The following is a 14,152-nucleotide window of genomic DNA, read 5'->3' on the forward strand; positions in this document are numbered from 1 at the left end:
AAAGAAACTTATCACCTATTCCATTTTGAATGTCGGTTAAAATTGTAGCCTATGTGTTATCCTGGTGTATAAGCTCTATATTATTGTAAAGTTTCATTAAAATTCATTCAGTAGTTTTTGCGTGAAAGAGTAATCCATACATCCATACATCCTCACAAGCTTTCGCCTTTATAATATTAGTAGGCAGTGCAAGAAAAGAGGGATTAGAGCGATGACTGTTTTAGCACTATATTATGTCAATTACCACACCATTACGCGGAAGCTTGGTAACTACCAAATAAAATATGGTGTTCTGACTTCTGCTCAATACAAGGTAGAGGTTGTTTTTTAAAGGGTTCAGCAGTCGACTCTTCTAATGATAAATCGACGGTGACACCACGATAATGATGATTTTATTATAATTCGCGGTAAATGTTTATCTCGAGATAGCAGATGGGTTATCAGCGCGGGTCAGGCGTGTTTGGCCGAAGCTGTTTACGGTAGGAAGTTCGGACGAAAACTTTATCAAAACTAGTTCAATGTATTTTGTAACGCTGCTAAACTTGTTATCGTTGTTTTTTCGCTCCCCGATTGTTTCCGAGTGATTTTGTTTGTTTGTCGCTGGTTGAGAGAGTTTTTGCTCCATTCACGCATTCAATTCGTAAATATTGTTTTTGTCTATGACCATCAACATCAGCGGGCTTAGAAATGGCCAAACTGAGATAAAGGAAGGAATAGAAACACTGACAGATTTTCTTTGATTAATATTGCATTTTTTTCAAGTCACTAACTGCCGCACTCAGAGTGGAACATTAATTAGTTAAATGTAATTAATTCAAAATTTTGACATAAGCCCCATACATTATCTGTCAAACTCTTCATTAAATGGAAGGTTAATCGTAATTAAATGTCTCTGAGTACGGCGGTTAATCTTGAATCTATCGCAGTCCGCAGAAAGAAAAATTTTCTACGGTGACCATGCTACTTTGAAGTAATTGGACAGATCATGGAGCGTTTAGTCTCTATCAAACATCATAGCTCCATATTAACGTTAGATTTAGTGTTACTAATGAGTAATGACTAATCTCTACAGAGTCATAGCTCACTACATAGAGCGTATAGTCTAATTAATGGTGTATGACAATTATTATGAATGCAGTCATCAAGTGATTCCGTCAGTTCTAACGGATCTAGTACAATGCGAGCACAATACAAACACAATATAGTATTGTACGGCGCTCAGCGTCTAGACGGCCTCATTACTAAACCCCTCCCCTCTCCGCCCCTTTCGCCTCACCCCTCACACACCTCCACACTACGAAATATGACTTTATAATCGTGAATCGCACGGTCTTGCATTTAAAAATGTTCCTTCTTGTGTTGTAATTGTTTATATTAACCCCGATTATGTTTTTTTAATCCAGAATAAGGATAGTTTCAATATTATGTCTCATGATAAAGTAGTATTTATACGGATTGTCAAACCAATGTTAAACTCTCGTTAAAAAAACGCGTTTGTTTCACGAATTAATTAATGCATGTTTTATTCATTTTGAAAATTCAGAAAAGGGTCTACTCTACATTTAATAGCAACAGAAATTTAAAACTCTTGTAATAGTTAATCTACTACTCTTTTATATTATACAAAATATACGAAAAATAAGTAATCGACCAAGTGCGAGTCGGACTCGCGCACGAAGGGTTCCGTACCATTATTGAGCAAAATTAGGCCTAAAATTGTGTTTTTTTATATAAGAGCCTCCTTAATGTTTTATTTTATTTTAATATTATTATTAAATATTAAAGTACACATATAACGCCTTTGAGAAAAATTCAAGTACCTACCCGTTGTCATTATTGATATAGAGCAAAAATGACCAACACGTTTGTTGTATGGGAATTAAATATTAGTTTTATTTTGTATTTAGTTTTTGTTGTTATAGCGGCAACAGATATACACAATTTGTGAAAATTTCAGAAGTCTAGCTATAGCGGTTCTTGAGTTACAGCCTGGAGACAGACGGACAGACGGACGGTTTTTACCCTTTGGGTACGGAACCCTAAAAATGGTTTATTGTATTAAACGAATATTATGTATTGAAGGAAAAAAAAAAGTTTTTAGAAACGAACATTGTTTGTTTCTAAAAACGTTTTTTTTTTTTCATCTTAAAGACTTGAGGTACAATTTTCGGTGCGCTTTTTCTTCATCTTAAAAACCTACCCAAACACAATCACTTAATAGACTTAAATACCACTGGCACACATAATAAAACTATATTGTCCTACATATAATTTATAGCGGAACAATAAACTCAAATTTAATACTATTTAACGAGCATAAAACGATCTTAAGAGATTCTAAGTGTGTGCGGCGCATATTTGAATATAAAGAGATTTGTATGCTGGTAGCTAGCAGATAAATATCAAATATTTGAGTTTTCCCATGTCCAACAATTGCTAGGGCTGTGAGTTTTGTAATAATTATCTTGTTAATGGTAAATAAACTTGCTGCATAACTTTTTTGTAGTTAATTTATGATTTCGTAATATTACATGTGCTCTTGATTTCTTTGGGTGGTTTAAATTGGTCTTATGGTTGCTAAAGTGAATTCGCACTGCAATAGGTAAATAACAGTGGCGTAGGGCTGCTACAAGTCTCAATCTATTCCTAACTATAGTCTTCCTTATCGCTTACATTTGAAGATCGTCACCGAAAAACGAATGTTATGTCATACTCTAAACTCTGAAGTAGAGCCAGCTTACGCCTGAAATTTTCTTAATCGTTTACAAACTCTATTATCATTTTTTGACCTTTCTTGCAATATGAGTCGTTATTACTCATTAGTATGTAATAAGTATATTGTATATTCGTAATACAATAAGGTAGCAGCCCTAGGGCGGGCGTTATTTCGTCGTAAACGATTCTCGTGGCCCAGTAATGCGCGGGGCCGTTGACACCACTCTCAGGATAAAAATCTTGTATTGTACTGACAACTAGTAGGAAATAAAGTTGGAAAAGTATAAAATATGTTCTAAACACAGGTTCTATAAAAGTAATAATGAACTAAGCTACAATTTGGGTTCTACTAACTTAGGTTTAGGATATTTTTTAATCTCCTGAATTCTTCAATCTCTTTTTAGGGTTCCGTACCTCAAAAGGAAAAAACGGAACCCTTATAGGATCACTTTGTTGTCCGTCTGTCCGTCCGTCCGTCTGTCAAGACCCTTTTTCTCAGGAACGCGTGGAGGTATGAAGCTGAAATTTATATCAATTACTCAGGTCTACTGTCCCTTGAAGCTGTGAAAAAATCAAACTTCTAAGCCAACGCAATCAAAAAATACAGCCGTTTATGCCGCAAATTTTCGACACTTGCAAGGGAATCAAAACCTACAGGGTGCTTCCCGTGAACTCAGAATCTTGAAATTTGGTACGAAGCAACGTCTTATAGCATAGATAAAGGAAAAATTACGAAAACCATAAATTTTTAGTTACATCACATAATATATTTTTTTTAATAATTTTAAACTTACTACCCATTTCCTCATAAACGCGTAGAGGTATTAAATTGAAATTCATACCAAATACTCAGGTCTATAATACCTTTAAGCTGTCGGAACCCTCGGTGCGCGAGTCCGACTCGCACTTGGCCGGTTTTTTTTATCTTAAATATGGCTTGATTTATAAGCTGGTTGCTAACGTTAGTCATTAATGCTCTAAGAGTAAAGCTGAGTAGAGCTTCTTTATAAGCTGTCATCCTGAAAACAGAAATGTTCTGGTGATAGAGCCCAAATGCCATCAAATGTTAGTTTAACCATACCATCTGTTAACAATATTAATTGTTTCTTATATATTTTTTTGTAAAGGGACAAACACATTAAATTCTTGAAGAACGTATCCCTATAGCCCAGTAGGGCGCCGCTGGCGGGTGGCGGGCGTTGACATCACGCGCGGGATTTATCGCTGGTGCGCGGTCTGAAAGCGCGCCGGACGTATTCACACTTATTTTACCTCTAACATTACCCTTATTCCAACGATATAAGGACTTAGAACTAGGTAGGTAAAGTAACTGAACGGACCATACTAGGACTATTGACAAATTTATCACCGCTCCCGACTCACCGGTCTTGCCCCTCAACCGCCAACTTCCCCGAATTGAATTTAGCACTAGTAATGGAATTGCTTTTTATTTTTTCCGCCTCCGTATCGTTTACGGTCTCGAGGGTAAATAATTGGTGACTCTGGTGCTTAGATAACGTTGCACGAAATGTGCTATGGTGTTCTCAAATGCAAGGACGATAAAAACAAGCCATTTGTGAATTAAGTTATAACTTTATTTTCAATATTGTAGAGTGTAGAGTTAGGCTCAGGGCACACCAAAAACGAGAAGCAACGTAGCGCAACTAGGCGTCGCTTGACATTGATTAAATTCGCTATTATAGATTGTTGCATCCTCAGAACAGGAAAATAAGGAGAAGTGTTATGTAGCGCCGTTTATATGGAAACTGTGGTTGCGTCGCTTTACGTCTAGTTTCGGTGTGAGCTCCTAAATGACGTAGAGTAGCAACGCGCGGCTCGTGAGTCGTGACTCGTGACATAAATTATCTCACCGCCTAAATACTAAGTAATCATATCGGATTTGGCCGTACTATGTACACGTAATGTCACAGCCGATTGAGTGTGTAAATTCTTATTTTAGATGTGCACTAGACAGGTGTCGAACTGAACGTAAACACTATTAGCCTTGACAGACTTGTCGCGCCCTTGTTTTCGATTCGTAAGACGACGCGCCTGCGCACCGCGCCCGCCGCAGACCTAAATGCGCAGAGTTATACTGATTCACTGGCCATTAGTAATCTTAAATAAAGTTTAATCCAATATTAATACAGCTTTGATCCAGTCTCTATCCTAATTTATATCTAACACTAAATCAAACAAACGACAAAATGTTTTGTAGTTTCAGAACGCATTTGACATTGGTTCGTACTTGAGAATTGGTATTTTCAAGTACGAACCATGTAATATTATGCCGAGGCTGCTTGGAAACCATATTATCAAATAGAATAGTGTGAATTGGAATACACATAAATTTTGCAATGTACATTCATAATATAATATTTTTTAATAATTAGCAGAAAAATGATCGGCTTTTTCTTTGTAAGGTAGAGTCATCATCAACAAAAAATTTCCTTTTTTTCCTGATAAGCAGGCTTTATTATCTACGTGTATACAAGCGCGGGACATGCGTGTCACGTTATGTAATAAAAGTATAACACTGTTTAGTATAATCTCATAATATTTTATTAGGCGAGCGTTCAGAATAACTTGCATAACGCTAAACGTTCGTTTGTATTATGATTTAGTAGATTATTATTAATTAATGCGGTTTCGGCAATTTCAAGTGTAAATCCATAATTAATGCGTTGATATTCAATAATATTACCTTTTATATTGTGTGTCGATATCACATCAGTAACATTAAACATAATAATATTATGTTAAATGTTTAGCTCTAGATATTGAAACTACTTAGTATAATTTAATAATGAGATCTTTATCGCGAATTATTTGTATGTTTTCCGGCGCGAAACCTGCCTGCGTCAATTGCTAGTAAGTACTCATCGTTTCGTCATCTAATGCTTGAATAAGTACCTTACAGACAGGCACAAACAATTTCCAATTTACAATATATAAAAATATAAGCTAATAATTTTCTTATTAAAGGGGCATTAAACAAATCGTGTAGATATACATCAAGCGAAGACCATAATTGCATCCGTATTGCCCGCAATATTTCCACGCGGCACGCGGAAAATGGTTTAATAAGTTTTTACAAAGCGGATAGGTGTGATGTATGCTTTAGCGATTGCTCGCTTCTATTTTGCTTTTTAAAAGAGCTGATGGTTTGCCTGATGGCGAGCGATTACTGTCAAGTGTCGCCCGTGAGTGGTGATCACCTGTTATACCAGAAAAGTGACAACATAGAAGTTTGCAGCCTGTAAAACCTTCGTTTAATAAGGCTTGTTATTCACTAAATTAATTAATTACTAAATGTCACAATGGTTACTTAATTATATGAAAGTTTTGGCATAAACTCCATACCTTTTCTGTGAACACAATGTATAAGAATAAACAGTTTGTCATTAAATTTAAATACTTATTAAAGGTCTCTCACGTACGTTACAGTGAACAGTGACGGAATGACCGTTCAGAAAAGTTCACAACGTAAATACCTACATAAATACATGGCCGGCTTCCATCTAAAGTGTTGGCCAGCCATTTGGATGAATGTACTGTCAATACTCTTATATCGACAATCTCCTTGGCTCTACATCTGAATCTAATGTGTACCGTGTAATGTACTAATAGTACACATTTATCGATCAGACATCACATTGACTCTATTGCCGACTGAAATAATAGATTCGCTCTTAGATCTCTTTAATCGTTAGTGCTTAGTGGGCAGTTGATGCAAGTTGTGATTCAGATGTTTAATTGGTTCTATCTATATTCGAATTTAAGAGTTTGGAATAAAACCAGGTTTAAAAAAATAACTTTGTTTCTATAAAGTTCCACAGTGGCTATTCAGACTTTATCATTCTATTCAGATTTGTACATACTCTTATTTATACTGATATGCTTGTATAGTTTTTCTCCTGAAACTCCGCTGTGGTGCGTGCATACAATCTCTGAAAATTTTCAATCACTGTAAAATTTATTGTGAACAAACAGCTGCATCCAAAATGGGCTCGGACAATTGGCTTTAATTATTCCCTCTAAATTCAAAAACACAGGCCTGAATCGGCTATTAAGCATTGCGTAGAATAATGGTGAGATCACATCAGGCGCACAGACTGTCGACCGCACTGCAGCGAAGCGACGCGTCACGCGACACGTGGGATGGTAAAAAAATTCTTAGTATGAAATTGTATGGGCTAAGCCGCACTACATGTCACCGGTACAACATCACACGGCACTCTAGAATTTTAGGATGTAAAGTGTCGCGTCGCGTCGTTCTGCTGCAGCTTGATATGAAGCAACAGCAGAAAACGACGTGACTTATCGCAAGGCCACTGGTTTCTCTAAGTTTATATGAAATTCCCTCCGTAGTTAGCAACATTAAGTTCAGAACTTAGAAAATCCATATAGAAACCCTCTGGTTTCTATCTTTTTCTATCTCTATAAAAACCATCCAAATAAGAACCAGACTAGCCTCGTGCGGTCGGGTTCCAAACCGTGCCTAGTGCGGTCCCACCTTTAGGGCGACACCGCGTTATCAAAACATTGTTTACGGCCGTGATAAAAATTAAAAAGTGTACTGATTACACTAATTATATATTACTGATTACAATAATTATATTATTAATAAGGATTTCCGGGGCGAAGCTTTTAATTACCATAACCCTGTTTGTGACCAGGTTTTTTAATTTTATACCCAATATAATAATTATTTAGGGACGATATTCCGTTACACGGGAACACAATCTTAATTGCTTCATATTTTTAACATTGTAACTTTACAGCGAAAATTGTATAAAAGTTATTCTAACTAATTTGCGCGGGTAATTCGTACGGTTAATTTGTCTTCAATGAATAAGCAATACTTACCTTATTGTTTTATTTAGATTTTGTATGGTTATCTATTTCTATTTATTAACGGTTCCTTATGCTCATAAACATAAATATTTTTAAACTGAAGTCTTCCTAGGTTAATCGCTACTAAATATTCTGAGGCTCGTCAAGTTTTTCTTAGGTTTTCAAAGAGAAAGCAAGACGTAAATTACCAGGTGTAGACGTCATAAAAATCAGACATTTTTGTAGCGTTCTGTTGTTTTATACGCTTAAAATTTTACGATAAGAGTTTATAAACACATTGACCTTGTGTGTGTGATAATGCTATCAGCGTCGGTTATCTGTTTGCGAATTTGATAACCTTATCACAATTTTAATTTGCGGAAATTAGATACCGCGTCATAGGATTAGGACCTAGTGTAACCATCTGTTTTAAACTGAGATAAGCGCGTGCAGTGGTTTGTGTTGAAGTTAACAGGAAAAACGTTTCTGATAAATATTTGGTTTTAGCTGGAAATACGCGAGAAACGACGTGGATGCATTCAAAGGTTACGTTGTTGCCATATTATTATGATTGACAGAATACGAAGATGTTTTTACTGTGTGTATTTGAATGTTAAGGTTTCTGAAACTGAGGTTTTTGATGTATAATAATAATAATAATTTTATTTATTTCTCACCACATAATATTAAAAGACAGAAAGTAGGTACATAATTATAGACACAAAGTAGTATGATTATAAATAATTGTAGATAAAGCATAGACAAACCATGGAGAAGCACATAATATGTTTAATAATATTGGCTCGGAAAAATACAGATGGGATTTTCCTTTATGCTAACAAAATTGCGGCAACATATTATACTCTGTTGTGCCAAAATTTGTTTATCATGCGAGAACCGTACATTTTTCTAGGATAAAAAGTATCCTACGCCCTTTCCCGGGACTCGTAGAATCTCCATACCAAATTTCAGCAAAATCGGTATCTGTGGTTTGGGCGTGAAGAGGTAACACAGACAGACATACACACTTTTGCATTTATAAAATTAGCATGGAAGTATGGATTTTTAATTACTTATTTTCGTAAAAGTATGATACCAATTACACAAACTTAACTTATTTTCCGTTGACAAATTCCGCCCCGTAGCAGCTCGTAGTGCAAGACAAAAGCGCAACTCAAAGTGGATCTTGGCCTCGGACAAGTGTTGGCGCCACAGAGATAAATCAAGACAGAACGGCGACGCGCGTGCTTTGCTAAGGAATCGCTCGTGTCAATTTTTGCTTTGCTTTTAGTTAAAACTAATAACTTACTTACCCGTGGCAAGAAATACCTCCTTTTGACCGATTCACTTTCGTACTTCTGTTTTTACAATTAGACACTGCACCATGAGGCATTTTTGCACAACCGCTCCGGTGTAATCAAGTCGAGACGTGCGCGCTGACAGAATGAACGTTCAATTAATCTTGCACGACAGAGCAAGATTGAAACACGCTTACTCCACCCGCTTAGCCGTTCTATCTTGATTTATTTCTGTGGTTGGCGCCGTTTGTCTCGCGACTTTATTTAATAAGTACTAGACGCTGCTCGCTAGTTGCTCACCCCAGTTGCCGCACATTTTGCCGCAATAAATGTCGCACTGAATAGAGGCCCTTGAAGGTAGAGCCGTAGAGAAGGTACCAGCCTTAGCTCAATGCGATTCGAGCATATATTTTTCTTCTGTATCTATTACTCTCTAAGCTCAAACCTATACCTAGTACCTACGTAATGTATAGGTTATACTTATATCCCACACAAAGCGAAAAACTTCGTCAAAGATTGTTATAGTAGATGCGGGCTTGCTGACATGAAGTAAGGAATCATGTAGATGGGCTTTATCCAACTATCTGTACTAATATTATAAGGTTTCTTTTTCCTCCGATTAAGGTACAAACACATTGTGATGGTGCGTAGCGACAAAGTGCGCGATAGGTCATAAAAATGTATAGAGAATGCAGTTCATTCCGCTCTGCGGTTATTCTAGATATTCATGTGCTTATCCTCTCCAGGTGACGGGCAACCGGGACCCAGTGGTGCGGCAGATCCAGATCAAGCTCGGCGACTACTCGCTGGCGCAGACGCTGCTCGACGACCCCAGCAAGTCCATCGGCATCTGCGCGGAGCCGCCCAGCCCGGCGCCATGTGAGTAATATTAAATATGTCACAAGTCACAGCCGGACAGTATAATCCGCTGTATTATTATGGCAGGACTTTTTAAAACTAGCGCCGTTTTTAATTTACTTCTAGGCATTTACGGAAGTGGAAGGCTGATATCGGAAAAGAAAAACATTTACTCATTTTCTAGCGTAAAGTTAGCAAAAGGTAGATACTAGATGCGTTGTTTGATGTAATGATAACTCTAGCTTTATGCCCAATTTATTTAAGGTCACCTTAACTTATAAACTACGAAAAATTAATTTTTAAAAATCCAATTGACTTTTTCGGTTTGAAACCAAGCGATATCAGAAGTCAGAACTAATCTTAATCGTAAACCAAGCCACATTAATGAAATAGAACCAGTTGAATTAAAGATTCTTTGTCCACTGTATTGTCTGTATAGTGGCCACAATGGACATAAATTAGGGTAATTAATTAGCCGTCGTCGATACTAGTTTAGTGCTCGTTATATGTACCGAATAAACCGATGGAGTAGGAATGTACGATGTTGGACACGATGCAGCTGCGTCAGTGATTACTTTATATCATTTGACTAGATGTTATGTGGATTTAATTATCTAACTTTATTTATGTCTTATAATTTATAAACAGGGTAACAAAACATAGTGATAAATGATAATACTTTAGGGTGTGTATCTGTCCCTAGTTCACTGTAAAAGTTGCAGCGCTGAAAGATGTATTTTTTTTTGGTTTTGTATGTGCAAGTAGGAACCCCAGCGTCATGGATTTGCCCATACAAAAGTAAAAAAAGTTACTCTTTCAACGCTCGCACAGCTTTTTAACCGACTTCCAAAAAGGAGGAGGTTATATGTTCGGCTGTGGAGATTTTTTTTTAATTTTTATACATGGTGAACTTTATACTTTTTACACGCCCTTAAATATTATCACTTTCTTTTACTACACTTGTATATATACAGGTATTATTATATTATTTTGTATAGCTAGAGGCTAGGTGAACAAAATCTCTTACTTCTGCAACTAGTCTTCATTCTTAAAATGTTGTTCTGAAATCTAAAGGATATCCTTACTCATCTCATCATCAGTTTGTCAACTTTTTTCCCAAACCAGTAGAGTTTATACGAATCAAATGCCCTAAATCGAGTTATACAACGTCAGACCTTTACATTTATCATTCTATTCGGAAGTGTTTATGCCAGTCGTCTCGAGGGAGCCGTTTGCGAGACAAATGCTCAAGATTTCACTGTGCTAGTAAAATCGACGATGTTTACTAAGAAATCGGCTTGTATTGAGTATAATATTTTTATAGTTTCCTATGTTTATTTCTAAAGCTACAGAAAACGAATTGAATTCTGTAATTAGTACTGTTTATATTGTATTAGGATATTATTTTAAAGTATGCATAGGCAGGTAAAAAAAGGTGTTGTCTTCATCTTATCTATCTATACACGTAAACTTATAAGTAAACATGTGTGTGAAACTGTGTATGTATGTGTAAACTTTTTATGCAAATGCGAAATAGTGAAACTAGCGAATGTGTTAAACTATCCATTATTTCGAATTGGAATTTGAATAGATTATAAATTATGATGTGGAATTATGATTGATAATGTGCGCTAACATGCGGCCGGCTGGTAATAAAATTGTCGTATTGTAGTGTTTATTTGAATAGAACTTGTGGCGATGTAGACGGTGCTCGGGCATCAATACTGGTGTAGTCTAAATATTCTCTATTAGCATAACATATTAGTAGTGTACAATATGTTATACTAAGAAGTACGCAGTAGGTAGACATACTTAGATTTTTATAGAAAATCGTATGTTGTCAAATAATCTATTTATATAGAAATTAATTGTGTTAGTCTCGCTATAACTTGAGAATAGTTGAGTCGATTTTGCTAATTTTAGTCTTGAATTATTCCTGGAATTACCGGAAAGGTTTATAAGTATTAGGAGGGAAGTGATACGAAGTTCACCGGGTCATCTAGTTAAAAATACAAGTACCTATGTGCTAAAGACTCTTTGGCACAATATGTCATAGTAAAGACTCTACGACTCGGCTGCGCGGTCTGAATCAGGTGAAGTTTTCCAAAGTGTGAACGATTTCAATTCGCCATAAACTGACTTATATTTCTCGGAGAAGGCGAACTTGCCCCAATCTCTTGTTAATCTTTTGTCGAAATATCCCTCTCTTTCGTATATACGGAGAACGAGAGAGAGAGAAGACTAACCCAGATCGTCAAAAGCGAACTGAAGTTAGGATAATTGATACCCTTTTTAAAAGCTTTTATTTAACTTGCTCTGTATGTATGTTCGGGTGAAATCTTGGAACTCAATTTTGAAGTAGATATATTTAACCGATCGAGCTGAAATTTTGCATGCACGTTTAGTTTGGATGACAATACATGATATTGTATGTGACATCACTCTAAATCCAATATGGCCGACTATACAAGATGGCGAAATAGTTATTTCTATGCATTTCTACAATATGGATATTAAATATCAATATTCATACGTGGGAGAGCCATGCTTCGGCACGAATGGGCCGGCTCGACCGGAGAAATACCACGTTCTCACAGGAAACCGGCGTGAAACAGCGCTTGCGCTGTGTTTCGCCGAGTGAGTGAGTTTACCGGAGGCCCAATCCCCTACCCTATTTCCTTCCCTACCCACCCCTATTCCCTTCCCTTCCCATCCCTACCCTCCCCTATTATCCTATTACCTCTTAAAAGGCCGGCAACGCACGCGCAGCTCTTCTGATGCTGCGAGTGTCCATGGGCGACGGAAGTTGCTTTCCATCAGGTGACCCGTTTGCTCGTTTGCCCCCTTATTTCATAAAAAAAAAATTTAAAGGGCTTTTTGAGAGTAACTCGAAAACGAATGTAATGTCATACTACATCCAATATGGCGGCTCATTCAAGATAGAGGTATAGTTATTTTTAATGTACTTCTGCAATATGGGTATCAAATGATAGGGCTCATTGAGATTAACTTGTAAACGAATGTAATGTCATTCTATATCCAATATGGCGTCTCGTCGTTTTTAAAGTAAGCATTTAAATAAAAGCTTTTTTTCAAAAAGTGTTTTACTTATAATTTATTTGTTTGACGTTTAAAGAATTTAATTGCGATACCTATGCCGTTTTTTGCTCAGGTTGTTTCGGTCGGTCGGCTCGGTCGGCTTGCGTAGGTAGCTGTCAGAGGTATCGAGTTAAAAGATTGGCTATTTGGAGCTCTACAAATTGTTGTGTTTAAGAATTTGATCTTGAATTGACCTAGGTTAGGACAAGGTAAACTTTGTTACGTGCTCTTCACAATATGAAGATTCGAGGCTTCTGAATTGTTCAAATAGATATTTATGTATCAGAGTGCTGAGAGTAAGTTTTTCGCTTATCATAATACCTATGCGAAAGTATACATTTGAATGGAATGTAATATGTTATTGTCGCTTACCAGTCTTACCACTAAACGCTGTTTTTTTTAATAATATATTTTTTTAAACCCATGGACGCTTTACACCACGTCAGTCTGGCCCCGTGGTAAGTACCTGAAGGACTTGTGTTACAGGTACCAGCTAACGGAAATATATTTAATACTTTTATACTATACGTATATATTTAAGATTTTTATTATACGATACACAATAAATATTTAATACACATCGTAGGAGAGCCATGCTTCGGCACGAATGGGCCGGCTCGAGCTGATCTATACTCTAATTTCTACAACCATGATTAGCGTAGATATAACCAATGAATTCTTATTATCTTAATAGAGAATGTCGCTACATATTTCTATATGCGTCGTAAAGACACTTTAAGGGATTAAAATTACCCCAAATAAAAAATAAACAGATGTATTTTCCCTGCGATCATGCCGCAGTCTGTAGCCCGTACTTCTGACAAATCTCGCGTGAAACTCTCAGGTGGGGGGACATAAAAACATTTTACGTTGCGCCTCAACTTTTTATACCCTCCCAGATTATAACAGAAGGGATAATTTCGTGAACACAATATCACCATAACAAAGGAGGCTGAATTATTTGATAAGGTTGTAGTGATGTGCGATAATCATCGAACATGTCGATAGAACAACACATTCCACTTTTACGCCATATTTACTACTCTTTACTTCCTTATTACCCTTATCCTAAATATGAAAGGATGTCTTTCTGTCTGTCTGTTATTGAAGAGTTTTGCGTTGATGTAGAAATAAAATGCAAGATGAATATTTTAACAATTTATTGCACGTAATTAACAGAGAGCACAGAGGTAGAGACCACAAAGTATAGTGTCTATAGACTATAGATGACAGATCATAATGACAATGACATAGACAAGATCGATCACATACAACACTGGCAAAAATTCGTTGTGTTTAAAAAAAAACACATCACAGCTGATAGTAAGTATTCCTGTGTGTCAACT

General features: G+C 36.5%; 1 protein-coding gene across 6 annotated transcripts in view; it reads left to right on the forward strand.

The window, feature by feature from the left end:
- The window catches only part of LOC121726676 (AF4/FMR2 family member 4), a 229,147-nt gene that overhangs the window by 128,995 nt on the left and 86,000 nt on the right, over positions 1 to 14,152 (forward strand). For all 6 annotated transcript variants that reach the window (XM_042114140.1, XM_042114142.1, XM_042114138.1 and 3 more), the window contains one exon: positions 9,596 to 9,728. In XM_042114140.1, the coding sequence (XP_041970074.1) occupies positions 9,596 to 9,728 (133 nt within the window). The remainder of the gene's footprint in view (positions 1 to 9,595; positions 9,729 to 14,152) is intronic.

The sequence above is a fragment of the Aricia agestis genome, chromosome 4 (assembly GCF_905147365.1).
Source record: "Aricia agestis chromosome 4, ilAriAges1.1, whole genome shotgun sequence".
Lineage (NCBI taxonomy): Eukaryota > Metazoa > Arthropoda > Insecta > Lepidoptera > Lycaenidae > Aricia > Aricia agestis.